General features: G+C 53.5%; 11 protein-coding genes across 11 annotated transcripts; 6 read left to right on the forward strand and 5 right to left on the reverse strand.

Moving 5' to 3' along the window:
• Position 1: 1 nt before the first annotated feature.
• Positions 2-751, reverse strand: CLAFUR5_10599 (uncharacterized protein; the record flags this gene model as incomplete). The annotated part of the gene is made up of 2 exons (XM_047909747.1): positions 2-204; positions 322-751. 2 exons carry the CDS (start codon positions 749-751, stop codon positions 2-4), a joined length of 633 nt encoding a protein of 210 aa, XP_047764370.1.
• A 329-nt stretch (positions 752-1,080) lies between these two features.
• Positions 1,081-2,014, reverse strand: CLAFUR5_10600 (uncharacterized protein; the record flags this gene model as incomplete). Its single annotated transcript, XM_047909748.1, has 2 exons — positions 1,081-1,527; positions 1,631-2,014. 2 exons carry the CDS (start codon positions 2,012-2,014, stop codon positions 1,081-1,083), a joined length of 831 nt encoding a protein of 276 aa, XP_047764338.1.
• Positions 2,015-4,149: 2,135 nt separating this feature from the next.
• CLAFUR5_10601 (General amino acid permease) lies at positions 4,150-5,981 on the forward strand (the record flags this gene model as incomplete). The annotated part of the gene is made up of 3 exons (XM_047909749.1): positions 4,150-4,466; positions 4,520-5,652; positions 5,701-5,981. The coding sequence occupies 3 exons, from the start codon at positions 4,150-4,152 to the stop codon at positions 5,979-5,981; spliced, it is 1,731 nt and encodes a 576-aa protein (XP_047764337.1).
• Positions 5,982-6,493: 512 nt separating this feature from the next.
• Positions 6,494-7,693, forward strand: CLAFUR5_10602 (uncharacterized protein; the record flags this gene model as incomplete). The annotated part of the gene is made up of 1 exon (XM_047909750.1): positions 6,494-7,693. The coding sequence occupies one exon, from the start codon at positions 6,494-6,496 to the stop codon at positions 7,691-7,693; it is 1,200 nt and encodes a 399-aa protein (XP_047764340.1).
• Positions 7,694-7,984: 291 nt separating this feature from the next.
• On the forward strand, positions 7,985-8,790 carry CLAFUR5_10603 (uncharacterized protein; the record flags this gene model as incomplete). Its single annotated transcript, XM_047909751.1, has 2 exons — positions 7,985-8,187; positions 8,238-8,790. 2 exons carry the CDS (start codon positions 7,985-7,987, stop codon positions 8,788-8,790), a joined length of 756 nt encoding a protein of 251 aa, XP_047764339.1.
• A 318-nt stretch (positions 8,791-9,108) lies between these two features.
• Positions 9,109-10,595, forward strand: CLAFUR5_10604 (uncharacterized protein; the record flags this gene model as incomplete). The annotated part of the gene is made up of 2 exons (XM_047909752.1): positions 9,109-9,276; positions 9,324-10,595. The coding sequence occupies 2 exons, from the start codon at positions 9,109-9,111 to the stop codon at positions 10,593-10,595; spliced, it is 1,440 nt and encodes a 479-aa protein (XP_047764334.1).
• A 249-nt stretch (positions 10,596-10,844) lies between these two features.
• CLAFUR5_10605 (Alcohol oxidase) lies at positions 10,845-12,977 on the reverse strand (the record flags this gene model as incomplete). The annotated part of the gene is made up of 5 exons (XM_047909753.1): positions 10,845-12,146; positions 12,196-12,405; positions 12,457-12,544; positions 12,618-12,875; positions 12,931-12,977. 5 exons carry the CDS (start codon positions 12,975-12,977, stop codon positions 10,845-10,847), a joined length of 1,905 nt encoding a protein of 634 aa, XP_047764333.1.
• Positions 12,978-13,464: 487 nt separating this feature from the next.
• On the reverse strand, positions 13,465-14,928 carry CLAFUR5_10606 (uncharacterized protein; the record flags this gene model as incomplete). The annotated part of the gene is made up of 9 exons (XM_047909754.1): positions 13,465-13,571; positions 13,634-13,723; positions 13,773-13,865; positions 13,973-14,056; positions 14,110-14,193; positions 14,244-14,327; positions 14,421-14,504; positions 14,698-14,797; positions 14,848-14,928. The coding sequence occupies 9 exons, from the start codon at positions 14,926-14,928 to the stop codon at positions 13,465-13,467; spliced, it is 807 nt and encodes a 268-aa protein (XP_047764336.1).
• Positions 14,929-16,929: 2,001 nt separating this feature from the next.
• CLAFUR5_10607 (uncharacterized protein) lies at positions 16,930-17,433 on the forward strand (the record flags this gene model as incomplete). The annotated part of the gene is made up of 1 exon (XM_047909755.1): positions 16,930-17,433. The coding sequence occupies one exon, from the start codon at positions 16,930-16,932 to the stop codon at positions 17,431-17,433; it is 504 nt and encodes a 167-aa protein (XP_047764335.1).
• A 166-nt stretch (positions 17,434-17,599) lies between these two features.
• CLAFUR5_10608 (uncharacterized protein) lies at positions 17,600-18,400 on the reverse strand (the record flags this gene model as incomplete). The annotated part of the gene is made up of 1 exon (XM_047909756.1): positions 17,600-18,400. One exon carries the CDS (start codon positions 18,398-18,400, stop codon positions 17,600-17,602), a length of 801 nt encoding a protein of 266 aa, XP_047764332.1.
• A 570-nt stretch (positions 18,401-18,970) lies between these two features.
• Positions 18,971-20,696, forward strand: CLAFUR5_10609 (FAD-dependent monooxygenase; the record flags this gene model as incomplete). Its single annotated transcript, XM_047909757.1, has 5 exons — positions 18,971-19,418; positions 19,488-19,606; positions 19,675-19,841; positions 19,974-20,135; positions 20,192-20,696. The coding sequence occupies 5 exons, from the start codon at positions 18,971-18,973 to the stop codon at positions 20,694-20,696; spliced, it is 1,401 nt and encodes a 466-aa protein (XP_047764331.1).
• Between the last annotated feature and the right edge of the window lie 3 nt (positions 20,697-20,699).

The raw sequence follows: 20,699 nt of genomic DNA on the forward strand, positions 1-20,699 counted from the left end.
ATCAATTTTGACGTTGAACTGGCCGCAGCATTGCAATGATGTTGTAGTCGCCACCCATCATCTTTGCGACACCTCGGTCCTCGAAGCCGTATCGCCTGTACAGACTTGCACCAGCCGGTGATGCTTCGAGGTAGCATCCTCCGCCCTCCCGATCCACGACTTGAGATAGTCCGTGTTTGAGCAATTGGCTTCCGACTCCGCGCCCTTGATATGTAGGTATCACGCTCATGGTTGCGAGATCTTACGGGCCGAGTCAGTTCACATGCTCACGGGGGTTGTCAATGAAGGAAGTCATCCGCAGCAACAGACAAGACTACTCACACCAAAAATCTTTCCTCGCCTCTAACCCCAGCTCCTCCTTCATGACCTTCATCATCTCATCATACTCCCCAAACACCTCCTTCTTCACAAACCTTGGCAGCTCACCCTCGCTTTCGTCCGCCAGTTGCTCCAAGTCCCCAGCCTTCGCTGCATCCTGCTGCTCGCCTTTCGGCGCTCTCCAACTACAAACCCCCACCACCTCCCCTATCCCTTCATCGACAGCTTTGAACCAGTGCATTTTCGGATTCTTGGCTGCTTTCGTCAAGCGTCGCAGACGGTATTGGTAGTGTTCTTCTCTCTGCGAGGATGTCATAGGGTTTGGGAATGCTGAGGCGAAGAGGGCGTCTTCTGAGAAGGCGGAGATCATGGCGTGGGTTAGGGAGGGGAAGTCGGAGAGGTGGCAGGGGAGGATTGTGATCGGGGAGGGCATGGTGTTTGATTGAAAATCGGGCTTGGACTTGATCTTGAACCTGTGGTGGTGAGGGCGTCTTATAGACCATTGTGTGGATGTGGCTAGGCATCACTATTTGTTGGGCGTGTTTTGGGTCGGTGTTCGGATTCTTTCGTGACGAGCTATCAGTTCGAGACGGAGTTGGGTGCCTAAACGAGAAGCTGGGGCTGCTGTAAAGTGGAGCTTTGCACGAACGAGGCGCGACGTCACTACAGTATGCTGTGGTTGAATGTGCCTCATTTAGCTACCAGTACTGATTCCATGATGAGCCTATGAGAGTATGACTGAGACAACGTGCTCTTGAGACATTACGAGCACGGCACTGAAGCTTCCGGAGCGATACGGTCTCCATTTTCAGTGTGGTCGATGCTGATGAACCCATGCTGTAAAGACTCAAGGCACCTCTTTCCACCTGTTTGCGAGCCTCCTACATATGGTGTCCGGGCGTCTCCAGCCTCATCTGGGCCGCACATGCTGGGAATACCAGCGCCTCGACCCATTTCTTCGCGAAGCCGATCTTCAGGACACACCACACCACGAGCCAACACGCTTGGCCATGAACCAACTGTAGCCGCCCCATGTTTTGCAGATAGCTCCTGCAGCACTTCTCGCAGGGACTTGTCCTCCAAACTCAGATCCTGGCGTTTCGGCCAGATGTTCGAGCGGTGGAAGACAGAGTAAGTGCACTTTGTACCTGGCCTCTTGGCGTCAAATACTTCTCGCAAGAGAGTGCGGAATGTTACACCGGCAGTGTCCTGGGTGGAGATAATGCTGTTAGCTATGTTCACCACGCGCAGTCCAATGTCTCGACCGCCAGTAGGCATGCTGAAGTGCAGCCCGCAGGTCCCTTGAACTTACCTCTACTGTGATGGACACGTCTACGTCCGCTCGCTGTTTGCAGCGGAAGTCTATTCTGATTGTGGCCTTTTTACACGGTGGATTCTTGAGGAACATCGACTGCCATGAGCCGTACCGCCCGTTCATGTATCGAGTTAGACGCTCCTCCATTGCACGTTTGAACAAGAGCGCGGTAGCTTGGAAAGTGCCTTCGTCCCAAAATCCGGACCTTTCGAAAACAAATTCTTTCTCCTTCGCCACCACCAAACGTTGTCCGGTGTCGTCCTCTGCCGGCACTTTGAACACAAGACGGTCTCCTTGAGTGAGACTCGAGTCGATCACCCAGGTCTCTCTTGGTACTATCCGCCAACGGAACAGCTTCTGTTGTATTTTTGCAGATGCCATGATGACCACGTAGAATTGCTTGCACGCAGTGCGAACCCTTCGAATCACTCTGATGGGGAGCTGCTCCAGTATGTGCTCAAGCAGTTCGGTGATCGCGAAGACTGCGCTGCGTGCCGCCTCGGTGGCTATGATCTTAGCGATTCATTGTGCCTCCTCGGTTTCCATGCGCGCAATAACCGTGCTAGCGCCGAGAGGCAGCCTCTTGTTGGTGATGGCGAGGTCTCCCTCTTGCTTGATGGCCCGCTGCCGCTTGCGTTTGGGCATTTTGTTGTAGCGGGTGTGGTGATGGAATGGTTGCGAAGCTGACCTGGAAATTTGTTGTCAATGTGAAGAGAGGCGCTGTTGACAGAAGTTGCCGCTCATGACGCCGAATCTCAACGCGCAGCGAACCGTCGAGCAAGTGATGCTCGGCGACGCGCTACACACTTGTGCGGAATATCAGGCTCTACGCAACGTAGCTGAGCACGCTCACCTTTGTGTTGAAGCAATCGCGGTGATACTGTCGAAGCGCTCGGAGGCAACGAGCCCTGTCGCCATCCCTTGAGGCAAAGTAGGTGTGCGGCGTAGTTCACAGGTCAAGTGATGGACGTTGCGAGTGCATACAGGTCGACAACTGCATGCAAAGGCTGCTGATCGAAGTTGACTGCGACTCAAGCCATGTCAACATCCACCTCTTGCGATCCAGGATCGACGACGATCTGGCAAAGCGTGCGCGCCACGCGTTGACCGCTATGGTCTGCGCATCGCTGTAGTGCGACAGCAAGTTCGGCGCGCGATGTCTGGATCGAAGACAAGGCGCCCTGTTCACAGCCCTCCAGGCTTGATGTGAAGATGCTCCTTCCCGCCCTGTTCCTGCTGCCTTCTTTCGGGCAGTGCTCAATACCATGAGGATGAACCCGTCTCTTCACCCGCCCGCCACTCGCGCACTGCCAAACTTCTGCCCCATACGATGGAACGCACCTAACAGGCTCAATTCACCATGACAATCAACCCAAGCTGAGCGAGCCACATCCCCGCGCTATTTTATTCACAGAAAGAAGAGACGCCTCACCTCGGTCGCTAGCACATGTCAACACATGTAGTCTTTCCTCCTCCTGGCCTCGACAATACGGCCTCTTGCCTGGAAGGCAGGGTAGCAGCTACGGCTCCAGTTCACTTGAGAGCCCGGCCAACAGGCTTTGAGTCGGGCGGCAGCGGCGAGCTGATTCGTGTGGCCTAGATGATCATGCTCAAGGCATGCATCGGCGGTCTTCCACTTCTTTGCGTAGTCCACGCATCTGAGGGCCGTCTCCGTGCCCGCGAGGGCTCGGCAATCACCATGAAGCTATCACGCGACCTCGGCGAGCAGTCAACACGGCCCATACACATCCAGACCTACGATCCAGCGCGAGCCACAGCCCACGCGATCCACAGCCCACGCGATCCACAGCCCACGCGATGTCGTTGGTAGACGGCCTGCGATGTTTCTGACAGCGTATCAAAAGCGCCACAAGGTTCACTGCACCACGACGTTGCCACGCAGCGATATGCAAACGATCTGCATAAAGTTCTTGTCCTACGCGGAGCACGCGAGGTCGAGGAGCCATCGACATACCAAGAGATCGTAGTGGGGTATTCAGCAGTACAGGCTGCTTGGCAGTAATACACTTACATTCACTGATTGACCGTGAAGAAGAGCCTCGTCAGGCGTATGATTAACAACTTCTGCCATTGGGACGGTGACGTTGAAGCGATCACGTCAATATCCATATTGTGCGGTGATGCTCCTTCTTTGTAGGAGTTCTTTCAGTGCATCTTTATCTACAGCTGACCACGGTCTTCCTGTGCCGAGCTTCCAGAGCCCCGTCGACGGCGCCCACGCCCAGAAATGAAGAACGGAAGATGCACGCCACAGTTGAAGTCTTGGACCTTGCAAGCTCGTTTGCCCAAGCTCTTGGAGTGTTGGCCGCACACGGCTTACCCTCTTATCAATGACGAACCAGGTCGAGGCATAGTTAAGTACAGTACTCACACCATCTCCTCGCTGCAGACCCCCTGCTTTCAGCTTCACTCGGATGAGCTGAACTCATCGCACTTCTGTACATTTTGTCGACCGTAACGAATACTTCCTGGAGCTGGAGGACGACACAGCGATCATGGAGGCCTTCAAGAATCGAAACCCTTTCAAGCGGTCGAACACTGGTGACGTCGCTCAGGTCAAAGACTACGGCGTTAGTGGGAATGTCAGTGAGAAAGAATTACCTGCCTACGATCAGGGTGAGATTGAGCGACGAGGATCTACAGCCTCATACAACATCTCTGGTGTACACGATGACACGCATCGAAAACTCAAGCCACGACACATTCAGCTCATTGGTATCGGTGGCACTATCGGCACAGCGCTTTATGTGCAGATCGGGCGAGGCCTTATGAATGGAGGACCTGGCAGCTTGTTCATTGCCTTTACTTTTTGGTGAGCCACGTTCGTTCAGAACAGTCAGCGGCATCGTGCTAACAGTCCCCAAGGTGCTCCGTCGTTCTAGCGGTAACTATGTGCATGGCCGAAATGGTCACATACTTACCGATCTCTTCGCCATTCATCCGTTTCGCCGGACGCTACGTTGACGAGGCCTTCGGATTCGCTGCTGGCTGGAACTTCTTCGTCTTCGAGGCCATCCTGGTACCTTTCGAGATCACAGCTTGCAACGTCATCATACACTACTGGTCAAACGCCTTGCCTACTGGAGCTGTTGTAGCCATTGTCATCGTTCTTTACGGTGCCATCAACCTGGTCAACGTCAAGTGGTATGGTGAAGTCGAATTCTGGGCAGCGCTCGGCAAAGTGCTTCTCATCATTGGCCTTATCTTCTTCACATTCGTGGTCATGCTTGGCGGTAATCCACTTGGCGATCGATTTGGCTTCCGATACTGGAACAACCCTGGCTCGTTTAAGCCTCTTTACTACGATGGCAACCTGGGCTACTTCCTTGGCTTTCTTCAATGCTTGATCCAGGCATCCTTCGCTATCGCTGGTCCAGACTATGTCAGCATGTCTGCAGGAGAAGCAGAGAACCCACGTGTGGTCATGCCAAAGGCTTTCAACGCTGTGTTCTATCGCCTTACTGCCTTTTTCGTCCTCGGCGCCCTCTGTGTTGGTATCCTGGTTCCATACAACGATCCAGAGATGATGGCTGCATTCACCAATGACGAGCCAGGTGCAGCGGCGTCTCCTTACGTCGTAGCCATGAACCGGTTGAGGATCGGCGTTCTGCCACACATCGTCAACGCGCTGGTCTTGGCATCTGCTTTCTCTGCAGGCAACTCGTACATGTACTGTGCGTCGCGTTCGCTGTTCGGTATGGCACTGGAGGGGAAAGCACCAAAGCTCTTCACCAAGACGAACAAGATTGGCGTACCATACAACTGTGTCATCGCTGTATTGGCGATCTGCCTGCTCGCTTTCCTGCAGGTCAGCGCTGGATCGGCCAAGGTACTGGGCTGGTTCGTGAACTTGATCACAGCGTCGCAGCTGATCAACTTCGCGATCATGTGCTTCACGTTCCTGATGTGGTACAAGGCACTGAAGGCGCAAGGCATCTCTCGGGACTCCTTGCCGTACAAATCTATCGGACAGCCATACATTGCATACTACGGTCTTGGTAAGTGGTATCACTTATTTGTTCGAGCATTTTGCTAACCTTGCATAGCATGGACTGCCGTTATGTCTATCGTCGGTGGCTACACCGTCTTCCTGCCTGGTTTCTGGGAGCCATCGACGTTTGTATTCAGCTACTTCATGGTCGGACTAACGCCTGTGCTCTTCGTTGCGTGGAAGCTAATTCACAAGACCAAGTGGAAGCCTTTCGCTCCTGAGACGATTGACCTCAAGGGCGAGGTCAACGAAATTGAAGAGTACACCCGCAACTTTGTGCAGCAACCATACAAGAATGTTGGCGACAAAGTTTTCAACAAGATGTTCGGTGGCTAGAACGCCACTGTTCACTACTGCGCAGCACGGCGGAGCTCAGTATTCACTTATACATAAGAAAGAGTTATGACAGAAATGATTCAAATGAAACGCCGAGAATACATTGCAAGGCAGCGACGTCCTCGATCGATCCTATGTTGCTCGTCTATCACATCGACTTCTGTTGTGGGAGCTGACTGTGCAACAGGAGACATGCTTGCGATATGGTACGCTACCTGGATCCAAAACCATGAATGCTAAAAGATGCAAAGTTCACATTGAATAGCTGTATTCTTCATCATTCCCTTTGTTCACCTATAAGGTAATCGGCTTCATTCTTTGTAGTGACATGCCTCCAACACTGGACACAATGCGCTTTCACGTCCTCGATCATGCAAGAAGTTCTAGTCAAATATGGCATCCTCGAATGCCCATCGGTACGTTCTCTTCCCAAGACACTTTCATCGCTACTACGCAGTATCGACAGGAAGCTATCACAACTCCACCATACCATACTACAAGTCTACCCAAACATGGCCAACACCCACTCCGAGCTCGCTGATGCGCAGGATCGCTTCAGCAGAGTTCAGGAGAGTCTACTCAGATGCATCGACGACCGCCGCGATCTCCGAGCTGAGCTCGAGGCGGTTAGGGATGAGCTGGTTACTCTTGACGAGTTCTGTCGCGGACCGGGATACGATGACTTCATCGATCGATATCGATATACCCAGCGTCGCTTTGAAGATCTGAAGGAAGACTACGCCGAGAACACGGAAAGAATTCGCAGACTTGAGGCGGCGGCCGAGCGCGCTGAAGATGAGGTTGATGACATCGAGAACAGACTCAGGCGCGAGCGCGAGCAAGGAGGCAGCCGATCGTCCAGAACTCACCGTCACAACTACTCATCCGCATCTCCCGATGGAGGTCACCACAGGTCCTCACACTCTCGTCGTCATGAGGGGCACGAAGACAGCCGCCGCCGGCATCGTTCTCGTGAGACGAGACCCGATTTCGACAGTTCGCGCGAAAGCAGGCAAGGTCCGTCGACTTATCGTTATCACTATGGATACTCCTCTCCTTTCTCGCACAGAGAGCGGGAGGAAGAGTCGTCGCAGCACAGCCGATCTGAAAGGTATGAGGACAGCTCTCGCGGCTACTACACTCGCGAGACGAGACCCGACTTTGCTAGCTCTTCACGATCAGCAAGGCCGGATATGCCGCGGGACTCGCACTCTCGTCACGAGAGCCGTCGACACGGAAGCCATCGACACGGAAGCCATCGACACGAAAGCCATCGACACGAGAGCCATCGACACGAAAGCCACCGCCACGACGAACGCACCCACCACTCCTCCCACCGTCCTCAAGACTCCTCCCGGGCCAGACAACCACCCCCAAACCCAACACCCGAACCCACTCAAGGCCCATCCATACCATTCCCACCCTCCATGCAGACCATCGCAGGCTGGCGCAAGAACGTCGACCAATGCTTCGCCGACTACTCCAAGATTGAGAAGTTTCCACGTCCGCCAGTCTCGCAGGGTCCCGACTGGGCGAAGAATCTGAAGACTCTACTTCTTTGTTTGGAGGATTTCGATCTCAAGAAGGAACGGCTTCGATGGCACCCGGACAAGTTTAGTAATTGCAGGGAGGAGAAGCGGGAGGAGTGGAAGGGGTTGGCGAATGATGTTTTCTGTGTTGTGAGTGAAGCGAAGAAGGAGAGGGAGGGATAGGGGGGTAGATGGAGCTTTAGGAAGAGGTTAGATGGGCTGTATGCTGTATGCTGATGTATGATTCTTGATCCGTGCTGATTCTTCCTTTTTGTGATCTTTGTACGTTGCTGACGGGAAGAGGAAGGTCGTGTGGTCGTGATGTGCAGGGATACATAGCCGGAGGTCTGTGATTGGAGCTTGGCGTGCATACGCTAGCCTATGGCTCTGGTGGCCGATTGCGCCTCGCTGGCGGCCTTCACTTCCTTCCTTTCTCGTTCCTTCCAACCCATCTCCAATGGAGCACAGTCCGCGATGGTGCTTCATTGGAACCACGCTTCGAGTCCGAGACTGGAAGATGACAAGACGCCCCTGATACAGCGTGACAGTACCTCTGCGATGGCCGCACCGAACATGATTACCATCGAGACTCGACGCATGATACTTCGTGCCGCTGAGCAGGAGGATGCCATTGCGCTCCATCAGATCATGAGCGATGCAGAGACTATGAGATTCTGGTACACATTCGATATGCTGTTTTGGCACTCACATTGACGGTAGCCTATAGGAGCGAGCTGCCTCATGCTGATCTTGCACGCACAAAAGCCTGGGTATCGTCAATGTTACGATCAACTCAGAACGGCGTAACAGACTTCATGATCTGCTTGAAGAGTGATATTGGTGGTGTCCTTACTATTCCGGAACGTGCAAGACCACGCATCATTGGCAAGGTCGGCATCTTTCGAGCTCGTCCTTCACACGAGATCGGCTTCGTGTTGGATCGCAGCTATTGGGGCAAAGATCTGGCGACAGAGGCATTGACGACACTTTTGGCTTACCTATTCAGCTTGAAAAAGGGCTACGTGGTCGACACCGCGCTGAATACGACCGGCTTAGATCCACACGTGAACCTGTCTGATGAGGAGCTGCGAAGTCCCTGGATGTACCCAGCGATCACGGCGGATACTGAGCCACGAAACGCAGCAAGCATCGGTCTCCTAAAGAAGCTCGGCTTTGTGGAGACCGGGCGTGTTGAGAGGAGCTTCAGGCTGGGCGATGAGTGGCAAGACACGCTGTACTTGCGCCTCACACGCGAGAAATGGCTCGATGAAGACAAGTAGAACCGAGCAGATCAAGCTCTGCAGCAAAGTGACGGATCGACGCTGTGTCTGATCCCGACATTGCACTGAAAGACTTCATTGGTAGCCGTTCAAGGTGGAGACTACATTGCATGCGTCAGGTCGGATCGTGAAGCCCCCAGGGCTGGAGTCGAGTGAATGCAGACGATACAGATAATTGTGGGGACACCAAGCTGCTGTCTGCATTGTGCAGACTTTTCATGACTACTTCAAGAGGCCGCCGCTCTTCTTCTTGTGCGAACATCCAACGACAAATTGGCTAGCGATACGAGCACCACAACCAACACTACCGCCACCACCATGGCTGAGACAGCACACCCCAACCACAGCTCCGAAGAATGGCTCAACGAGAAGCTTCCGGTGGAAGTCCAAAAGCGGATCTCCGACTACCTCGAACTGCGTGACAAGCTCGCTCTTCGTACAGTGTTTCCGAAAACGCAGCACGAGTTCGTCGACAACGCACTGATGGTACTTTCCCCGACCCCTTGCTGTGGGATGAGCTGACATCGCCTTAGGACACCGTCAACACACTCTATGTCTCTCCAAGCAAGAATTCTCTCGACAACTTCAAACTCGTCTGCAGCACCAAGTACTACCAACAGCGTGTCACTCACGTGGTCTTCGTACCAAAAGCCATTGGAGACGAGGACTTCCGCGAAATCAAGTCCTTCAAGAAGTACCGCGAGCAGGTGCCAGCACTGAGTATTGAAGATGCGCGACACAGCTTTTGCATCTACCGAGATCTTGTCACGAGCGGCAAGAGGTCAGTCTCTCTCGCCATGTACGATCAGGGTCCGACGAAGTCTGTGGTTGAGCTCCTCCGCGATGGCATGAAGAAGCTTCCAAAGCTTGCAGCTGCCTCTGTCGCTACCGCCATCACTCATGATGGTATCAACGCCAACCCTCTCTGGTACAGCGAGGAGTTTGGTCGGAGTAAGGAAGCACTGGGTCATTATGTCGTCGAACAGGACACAGCAAGTCGAGCTGCAGTCAGCGCACTTGGCTCGTCTTCAGATGATGGTATCGACTCCTTCTTCGAGGCGCTCGGCTCTGCCAAGCTCAAGCTTGAGAGCTTGACGCTTGGTGAGGGCATGGCCAGACAACTGTACTCCGAGATCCAAATCTGCACTGGCTTCGACGACGACTGTCTGAAGTCGATCTTCTCCAAAGTCAAGAAGCTATCCGTCGCCTACAAAGACCTAAATGAGCATGATTTCAGCTACATGTGGCAGCATATCGCTGAGATCGCCGTCAACCTCAGAGAGCTTACGCTCTACAACGGCGCCGCCATCTACGACTCTTTCTGGCGTACCCCTGGCGATGGTGTTCCAGTTCTTGATCACTTTCTCCATTTCGGTCAGTTCCCGAAGCTCGAGAAGTTGCACGTCCAGGGCGACCACATCAAGCCGGGCATACTCAATTCGGAGCATTTCAAGCACTTCCTGAACAAGCACCGAGACATTCGATCCATCGTCGTTCAAGATATGCTGTTTTCTGGATACGCTGGAGACATCTGCGCGGACATGAAATCAGTGTTCGAGCACGCTCGAAGCAAGATGAGCAAGGACGCCACCTTCAGCATGAAGGTTCATCGACGAGACGAGCATGCCGATGGAGGGCTCTGCACCTTTGACGGCCGAAGCGACTGTGACGGAACCTGTGAGATGTATCTTGTCCATGGTCGCACTTGGATGGAGCGATCAGAGCTCGAAGGTCTAGCACATGAGCTGAAGGTGGAGCTGGTCGACGGCAGTTGGGACTTTGGCGCCTATGTTATGCGTGCATAAGCATATTTTGGCATGCGTGACGAGTAGAGAAGGCAAGGGCTGCTGAAAAGGTTCGCTACCGCTACCGTCGCGAGTGCTTGTGGGTCTCAGCTACTGCCGCAACCAATGGGTCCGTCCTCTGCCTCCCTATCACCGAGAAAAAGCACTTGTCATACGACCGGGAAGGCCTCCATGACTTGTTACCGCGATAGAACTCCTTGAGATAGGCTGATACACTGACTGACTTGATTTCATACACATCGCCCCCACTCACTTCGGGCCAGCAGAATCCACCCTCTCAATCGGTGGATAGTCCGCCCTCGCAATCGGCTCACCAATGCCACTGATCCCCAAGTCCTTCGCAATAATATCAGCAGCCTTCTCACCGACCAGCAACGCAGTGTTGTTAGTATTGGCCCCAACATTTCCAGGACAGATCGAAAGATCTGCGAGTTTCAATCCCTGTGTGCCATACACGTTCAGGTCGGCATCTACGACTCCGCCCTTTTCCTTGGGCGCCATGCGACATGTTCCGATTGAGTGCCACGTCGTGTTCACATGATCCCGCACGAACTTCTCGATGATCTTGTCATCCTCCGCCGAGTATTTGATCTCAGGCAAGTTATTCCGGTCTTCCTGAGATTTGAACGTCGCAACAGCGCCATCCTGGATCGCAGCCGCGGAGCTGGCGGGGAAGGGTGGGTGGCCCATTGCCAACTCTCCTCTGTAGGCGTCAGTGCGTCGGTACACCTCACGCTGCTTCTTGTAGGCCCAGATCTGCTTCTGAACATCGGCCTCGGCCTTGAAGAAGCCTGTGTTGAAGGATGCGGGATCCGCAACGGATTTGGACTTGATGTGGATGTCACCTCTTGAGTAAGGGTATGCGGTGTAGGCGCCCATGGTGCAGTACTGGGTTGTTGAGCCGTCCTCGTTTGCTGGAAGAAGCTTGTGGTCACCAAGGAAAGCAGAGACGACGCCGACAAGCATGACTGGACGAGTTGGGCGGTTCTTAAAGTCGGCGTCCCAATGCTCTTTGAATTGGGGACCCATGGCCTCGATCTCCTCGTCGGTGGGGCGGATCTTGGAGGAAATGTCGATGGCGTTCCAGCCCATGATTGGGTCTTTGTTTGCAACAGCTTCGCCGAAGTCTTTGCGGCCGCTGAGGAAGGAGTCCAGAGTATCCTCAGGCTTGAGTGAGGTCTTGTAAGGGTAGAGAATGAGGTGGTGGTCTTGGTAATTCTCGCCGACGTCTGGGATGTCCGAGACTACGGGAATGTCGAGCTTGGAGAGGATGTCCTTGTTACCGACGCCAGATCGCTCAAGAACAGACGGGGTACCCAAGGCTCCCGACGAGACGACTACAAGTCTCTTCGCCTTTACTGAGAGAGGCGCGCCGCTACCATCGATATACTCAACTCCAGTGGCCTTGTTGCCCTCAAAGAGTACACGCTGGACTTTGCTGTTAACCAGGAGGTGCAAGTTCGGGTACTGTCCAGATTGCATCAAGGGGTGGACGTATGTGTGTGCCGCGTCCTGGCGCTTTCCGTCGGGAGAAATGTACTTGGACCATTTCTGCAAGTACGTTAGCTGTCTGGCCTGAATATGACGAGATGCAACCTACGGAGAAAACGCCAACACCTCTCATGCCACGGAGGTCTTTGTTGAGGTCGTTAGCATCAGCAACGACCTCATGCCCAGTAGCTTCAGATGCCCTCAAAACATCCTCGGCCGCTTCGTGTCGGAAGTAAGAACCATTTGACACGTTGACGGGGCCTTCGTGTCCGTGCAGAGACTGATCGATCGACTCGTCTGTAAGGTGGTAGGTTTCGAGCTACATGGATGGATCAACATGGTCTCTCCAAGGTGCAGCGTGTGATCATACTCTCTTCAGTAAAGGTAGGAGATCCTTTGAGCTCCATCCCTTGGTCGCCCAGTCGTCAAAGTCCTCGCCCTGAGCACGAGTGTACATCCTGGACATATTAGCGGACGGTCTATGGGTACGACAACATGTCTCAAACATCGATTGTGCCATGAGCTACTCACATGAAGTTGATCGAGCTTCCTCCTCCAAGGATTCCACCACATGGAACAATAGCCTTGCGGCCATTCAATGCCTTCTCTTCATTCGCCTCGTAGAACAGCGCTGTCTTGGAGCCTGGAGCCAGGTGGACCAGGTACATCCCCGGGTTGACAACAGTCGGATCATTGTAGTTGTTCTTGCCTTGCTCTACAAGAAGGATCGAGAGGTTCGGGTCTGCTCTTGCGAGACGACCAGCTGCGACGCAAGCTGCTGTGCCACCGCTGCGAGATCGTTAGCCTGCGTAGTCAAGGACATGCTTGGTACCATGAAGCTTGCCCTGCGAAGATAACATCATATTCGCGACCTTCAACGTGAGTAGTCATCTTGATTTGCTGCTTGTAGCCTGATTACTGATTCTCGAGCAGGAGAGGAAAGACCCGAGAACCAGGATGTAGGTGTAGACGAACAGCCTTTATGTGTTGTAGATCGAGGGACTGCATAAAGACTGGATTGCAGGCATGCCATCTCTCGTTCCGGCAGGCCGTTCGGCAATAGCACAGCCTCTTGACCAGTCGGATCGTCTTCTGCATCAGAGGCCAGGCATATCACATGCCGGACCCTGATGGCCACTTATCGAAACAAGATATACTTTGTACGACCCCGCCTTTTGGCATATCAGAACGCGGGGTGCCACGGGACTGGCGCTCTAGGACTTCATTCGGCGAGGGCCTCGTGGCCTGGTCGGTCATGTTTCGGAGAACGGCATATTCTAGTCTGCTGTCTCTCTGCCTATCTGCCTGCCTGTTCGTTTGCATAGCTCTTGACACTCTCAACCGGACACGGACTTTTCGACCGCGATATATTCATCGTTCATGGGAAGCTTGGGAAGCCGGCTGGAGCGCCTGGTCCCTTGAAGCTATTGCCGCTCCCAATGTTGTTCTTATTTCCATTGTCATTGCCGTTGCCGTCGAAGTTCCCTAGCTGTAGTATCAGAACTGGAGGCCATGTCCGAGAATTTTTGAGATTTCTCCGTACTCACCATTGCCCTGTGCCTCACGTGGAGTGAACGTGTTACCGCTGCCGACGTTGTTGTTGCGGCCGTCGTTGAGGTCGTTGCCGTCTAGGTTGCCTGCCTCCTGTCAGTACGAGAGACCGTGGTCGGGAAGGACTCTACATACCGTTCAGCTGGGCATCACGAGGAGCATTGCCCTTGTTTCCTGAGCCGATGTTGTTACCTCCAAGGTTCCCTATAAGGTTGCCGTCGAGGTTCCCTGCGAATGTCAGCTGCTGTATGTGGTATACTTCTGGTCAAATCGAAAATTCTGGGACCGGGGGGGGGGGGGGTTCTCCTCTCCTCTCCCCATTCTAGGACACGTACCGTTGCCTTGGCGCTTGCCAAAGCTGTTTCCCGAGCCTACATTGTTGCCCACGAGGTTGTTCAGAAGGTTTCCATCGAGGTTTCCTAGGGGAGTCAGCGAAAGGCGAGGGACTGAGTGAACGGAAATCTTTACATACCATTGCCCTGAGCATCACGCAGAGAGAAAGTATTTCCGCTGCCGATATTGTTTCCATTGAGGTTGTTCAAAAGGTTCCCATTGCCTGCATGCGTCAGCTTCGAGGCCAGAATGAAAATTTGTATCAGCACACACCATTGCCGTTCAACTGGCGCTTTCCAAAATTGTTACCCGAGCCAATGTTGTTCATGCCGCCGTTGTTGAGGAGGTTGCCATCTCCTTGGAACTGTTAGCCACTGCTATATTGGAGCAGATTTGGGCGCTCGCGATCGCCGATGTTGAGGATTAGGGACGCATAACAGGATGACTGACCGTTGCCATTGAGCTGACGCCTTCCGAAGCTATTTCCCGGGCCAATATTGTTGTTATTCAAATTGTCGTTCAGGTTTCCATCCCCTGTGAATAGTCAGTGCTGCGTAAGCAAAACAGATCCCGTCTGGCCACGCAGTCCTAAGGTTCCAGCCGGGCGACCGCTTTCGATATCATGATGTGAAGCGATCACTATAGGCTGAGCCACGTCGTAGACCTCCGGCGATGACTCGCTGACGGACGATGAGGATAGCAGAGGATGGATCGAAGCGATACTCACCATTTCCATCTCCGAAGGCTGGTGCTCCTGGGAACTGGCGCTTTCCAAAGTTATTGTTCGAGCCGCCGTTGTTTCCATTGAGATTTCCAATGAGGTTCCCCTGCAACGACGTCAGCACGGTCTAAGCAAACAAACGGTCGCCATGTGTACGTCAAGGTTGCCATTCCCCTGAGCAGTTGGGAGGGCGACAACGGAGCCAATGATGGCAGCGGTGATGAGAGCGAAACGCATATTGATTCGAAGTAGACTGATGAAAGAGGCGATGGACTGTGTAAGTGAGTTTTGTGTTGAAGAGGCTGCTGGTCGATGTTGATGAAGGTCGTAAACAAGTACGAGGATGTAGGCTGAACTTATAGCTAGAGACCGACCTCAGCGCTGCCTTGGTGCCCATTGAAGTGGATGGCAGTATTTGCTGGGGTGATCTTGGTGTATGGAGAGCGTTAGGCTGTATAGCTCCAACGCAGTTAGCTCAATGGCGATCATTGTGTAGAATTGGCACGATTCTATGAGCTCACTGTTGGCGGCGGCATATCCCAGAGCGCTAGGTGTTGAGCCTAGGTTGGTCTGCACATACGGTGCTGCGTGTAGCCGCTACGTCGACGAGTGCAGTCGGTTACAGTTGAGGTCGCCGACCTCCATGCTCCTCAATCGCCTATAGCCTGCTTGAGAACACCAATACTGCGCTGGTCCTTCTGTACCACGACTTGCCGACAAGACCTTTCACGGAAAGTGCTGAGCCGTGCCGTCGATCAACAGCTTGCAGCCTTTCTGTCAACGGCCTCGATGTGAACAGACACATCGGACCACGCCGTAGGCTTCAATGGCGCGCAAACCCGCGTGGGGTACCCCTGGAGATGGTTCGATCTTGCGCTTGAAGGAGTTGAGCTCAGCGCCTTGCACACGTGTGACGAGCTCATGCCGCGGTCTGGAGCTGACTTTTCAACAGGTTCGTTGTACACCTGGTCTGGATGGACCTTCGAAAGTCAACTTAGCTCGTTTGGACTAAATGGCTGTCCGCCTATTGACCTTGGCAACGGCATCGTCATACCGTCAAGCCGTGTCGTCTGTCTATAGCGGCAAGGCCCGTCATGACAGCTACAAGCCAGGGCAAGCGTCATGGCAAGGCGTCCAAGCCTGCAGTCAAAGACGCATGGAGATCTTATCTAAGCCGCGATCCGAACTGTAGGTCATCCATGGGCGTGCAGACTTGATGCTCTACCCGAACTTGAGGCCTGATGGAGCACCGCATGGCATTGCTGCGGCCAAAAAGTGATGGACGAGACCTCGGTGATCAAGATAATGCATCGTAGTGCTGATCAGTGTGGTCGGTTCGGTGAGATCTTCCCGTCAGTGCTTGAAGGTTGCTGTTGTCTGGTGTGAAGCTTGATCCTCGGAACCTGCCGATCACGCGCTTCTGCAGTGTGCAAGAACACATTATTAGGAATCTCTCGAGCTTCACGTAATTCATACCTTCACTTGAGTTTGTGAAAGTAGCTCATTAGAGAATTGGGTTTATTCTTAATAGAGCTGCCAGAGGTCTGGACGAGTTATATCCAGCTCCTTGCAACAAGCGCGTGGGTTGCGGTCCAGCACAGAACCATAGCGGTAGTACGAGCTTGTTGCTGTCTTGCTTTCCTAGTGCCAACAGCTTTGGCCGGGCCTGCAAATCCCTCAAAGTTGTGCCAAGATTGCAACAGTTGGCGGTCGAACGGCTACCGTAGTGATGTTCGCACAGTCAATTGACTTTGAGCGCATAGGAAAAGTTGGGTTGCGTCGAAAGCTGAAGACGACTTTCCCTGGTGTGCATGAGGCCCAGTCTGTATCGTGCCTCGTGCCTGGGAAGCTCCTTCGGCGCCACCTGTCTGTTTTCCAGATGATGTCGATGTTGGCAGTTTGCCAGCAGTTGAGCTCTCGATAAGTTGTTCTCCATGGGTCGCTGTGCGTATCTTCTTGGACGTCTACTTGGCATCACCGCACGCGGATCGTGTGAAGACAGACATCTGCTTTCACGCCAGATTATCGCGTGGATAACAGGATTGGACGAGTCCAGTATTCGATGCCGACAATACATCGTAGGCATATGCATAAACAGGCGTGCTCCAACATGCCGAATCCTCGGAAGAAAGCCGGGTCAAAGCCTTTGCTTTGACAAAGAACACATCAGCTTGTGTTTCAGAACTAAACAGCCCCGAAGCACAATCACCGCAAACGTGCGACTCAGACCAGGTCCTCATGTGCTCGATATCGGCAGAAGGAGAAGCTTGCACGACGTCTGAAAGTCCCAAGGAGACGGACGACCTCATAAAGGTCCGCACGAAAGCCCTCACCATCAACTATGCCCTCAACACAAGAGACTTTGGCTTGCTATCGGATTGTCTCAGCGAGAATTTCGTCGGGCATTGGGCCTTCTTTCCCGATACAGCGTTGGACAAAGACAGCTTCATCGACTCAATTCGTCACAATGCTGAGCAATATCCCAATTGGCAGTGCAAGGCCATCGACATATACCTGCATGGTAAAGGGAAATCTCGCCAAGGTCTGCCAGAATGGATCAGCATGATGGTGGACTGCCAGCAGACTGGGGTGCCTGATGGAATCGTCAGGAAGACCTTCATGTTGCTGGAGTTTCGGCGACCAGAGACGGAAGGTGCTGTTGCAGGGAGCGGAGCTGAGTGGCTGTGCACGAGCTTGAAAGCCACGCAAGGGTTGGTTGCAGGAGATGTGTGGTTCATCTAAGCGGTTGGCGGTGGTCAAGATGATGGATGACAGAAGCTCGGACGGAGTCGACCGAAACAGGGTTGCTTCAATGATTCCCGTAGAACACTGTCTGCTCGTAGCAAGGTCCATCGTGACTCGGTGGCAGAGTGCCTTGTAGGTTGGCGTAATATATCAACGGACAGCCTTATACGTGTCCCCAAACGCTGGCTCTCAGATCTTTGTCCAGTGCAGTCTCGATGTGCTTGCCGGCAGCCTTCTGCTTTGCTTTGAGCCTCTTCTCCGTCTTCATGAACTCTCTGATACCGACAGGAATGCCAGCCAGAGGATCAGCGACATCTTCCGGGGCCTTGCTCGTTTCCGGCTGGGGAGGAGCCGCCCAATTGGTTTCGCTCCCTCCTCCATCATCGTCCATACTGATAGCCACATGACTGGGCGTCCCAGCTTCTTGCGCCATCATGCCTGTAGCCTGACCTGTCGTGCGTTGGTCCATCATCTTCTGGTTCGCCTCGTTCCTCTTAGCCAAATACTCCTCCATCTCCTCTCTATAGAGCTCCCACACACAGTTTACACATCCTGACATGCAGCAGTTGTCCGGCTCCTCAGGCTTGGGTGGTACGAGTACGCCCGCAATCATCTGGCTTTTACTCTCAAGCTCCTTCTGCCTTTCCTCTGGTCCTGCCAGTCGTGATCCGAAGACAAGTCTTGCTTTGGCCAGAGTCTCCTCTCTGGTCGTCATAGGGAGGTTCTCAGGTGGCGAAGGTTCTGGCTGTGTCCTAGTAGCAGGCTGGACCTTATGTAAGGGTGCATCGAGCATATCGGCGACATAGCCGGTGAAGCCTTCAGATTGCTCATCTGGACCTTGCTCCTCCCTACGCCTTGAAGTGCCGCTGAGATGCCGTGATTGCTGCCATCGTGCCCATTGGTGACCAGCAGGAAGTGTCCATCGTCGGGAGGGTTTTCCAAGAGCGCGAAGCACAGGTCGCATCGTTGTACAGTGTCGAAGAGGCGAATGCCTATCTTTGATGTTTCATAACGCCCGGAATCTGCGATGACGTAGGACCCGAGCCTCGGGCCGATGCGTGGCGTGACAGGGATCTGCTGTCACCTGTACGGCATCCATCGCTACTTCTCCTTTCACACACACCACGCTGCCCATCATCCTACAAAAACGCGTATACCATACGTGGGATACTCATCGATAATCGACATTCCACCATCTGAGATGATGGCAAGGCTATCGGCTGAGACTATGGACTCAATGGCAGCGAACACGGACTACTGCTCGTACGGTTGGACACGGTATTGCAACACCTTGTGATGCGTACTCGGGGATGGCATAACAGACAATGGATTGAATCAATTCTGTGAATCAATCCGCGCGATCCGACCAATAGGTGGTCTCCTGGGTGGTCGATTCGAGCAGGATATCGGCCCAGCATGTGATTGGAGATGGAACGTTTGCTCCTGCCTCACTTCCACAAAACACATCCGCGCTCACGGCATCTCCAACAAGTCCAGCAACCATTCTACTACTCAACGCATATACATCACCACGATGGCAAACGGCAAGTCCAATATGCTACGCATGCTCTTTTGCTTCGTGCACCTGCTACTTTTCGCCAGAGTTCAGGCTGTCACCAACACCACACTCTCATGCTGTGCACAGCTCCACCGTCAACTCCCTCAAAAGCTCTTCGCGTACAATGATCACATGATCCCGCGGTGGTCAAAGACCGCCGACCTCACTCCAAGGTGCTCCTTCTTTCCGACAGATGCAGAAGAAGTGTCAGTGGCGCTTCGCATCTTGGCCAACTCAGCATGTCCATTTTCGATCAAGTCGGGTGGTCACTCGCCATGGCCCGGCATGAACAGTATCGACGATGGAGTTGCTCTCGATCTGGGCTGGATCAACCAGACGACGCTGGCGAACGACCGCTCGCATGTTGTGCTGGGTGCAGGAGGAACGTGGGGAAATGCGTACGCAAAGCTGGAGCCATATGGAGGTAGGTGTTCCGTGTCATGCGAAGCATGCATTCTCATTCAGCCTCGTAAACTTTGCTAACTCGAAGCAGTGCTGTTCCCAGGGGGCCGCGCCAGTGAAGTTGGGATTGGAGGGCTCACACTCGGTGGAGGCTACTCCTGGACTACACCGCGCACTGGCTTCGTTGCGGACAACGTGATCAGCTATGAGGTGCGTATGTCATGCGGCTTCGAGGTGCGCATCACAGATAGCGATCCTACTGACACATAGCTGTTCAGATTGTCTTAGCCACTGGCAGCATTGTCATTGCCAACGCGACTTCCAACGACGATCTGTTCATGGCACTAAAGGGCGGTGGCAACAACTTCGGCGTTCTGACGCGCATTTGGCTCCAATGCTTCGAAAATCACGCTCTCTGGGGTGGCGTTGCTGCTGTGGATGTCACGTAGGGTGCTGAAGGCGCATACACAAACACCGAAAGAGCACTTGATGCAATCAATCAATTCACGACACACAATCACGGAGATTGTAATGCTGCTGTTGCCGTACAGTTCAATTTTAATGGCTCAGACCACAGGCGAACCATCGGCAGCTTCCTTGTCAATACCGCGAGCGATCACGAGTCTACTCTACATCGGCCATTCATGGACATGAGTCCACGGCTACGGAACACGCTCAAGAAGAAGACTATGGCTGAGCTCAGCGAGGAGCTGTCGGCGGCATGGCCAGTAGGGCAGAGGTATGCATGATGACTGGTACACATGTAACGAGCCTACGTAGTGCTAACATGACTAGGTATCTCACCACCTCAGTGGGCATCATCAACGACCGTGAAATGCTTCAAAACGTCCAACTGTCGATGGAATCCTTCTACCGCTCGACCTCGAACGCAATCTACCCGTCGACATTCCAGTGCACTTTCGTCTACGAACCGCTTCCTCACTTCTACACCGCGCAAGGCGAGCTGCAGAGTGGCAACATGCTCGGTCTGAACAACACCAGCGACGACTACGTCATCGTCCTACTCCAACCCCGCTGGGAAGATGCGAACGTCGACCTGACTATGTATCATGAGGCGGAGCAGTGGGTGAAGAACCTCCGCAACACTTATCCGGACAAGGTCATGCCGTTGGAGTACTTGCCTTATGCTGCGCCGTGGCAGGACCCGCTGGGAAGTTATGGTGAGCAGAGTTTGGAGTTCATGCGGAAGGTCGGTGAGAAGTATGATCCGGATCGTGTCTTTCAGAAGCTCGTACCTGGGGGCTTCAAGCTCGATAAGACAGGAGGCGGTGCTGCTTGAACG

This window comes from Fulvia fulva, chromosome 7 (genome assembly GCF_020509005.1).
Source record: "Fulvia fulva chromosome 7, complete sequence".
Classification (NCBI taxonomy): Eukaryota; Fungi; Ascomycota; class Dothideomycetes; order Mycosphaerellales; family Mycosphaerellaceae; genus Fulvia; species Fulvia fulva.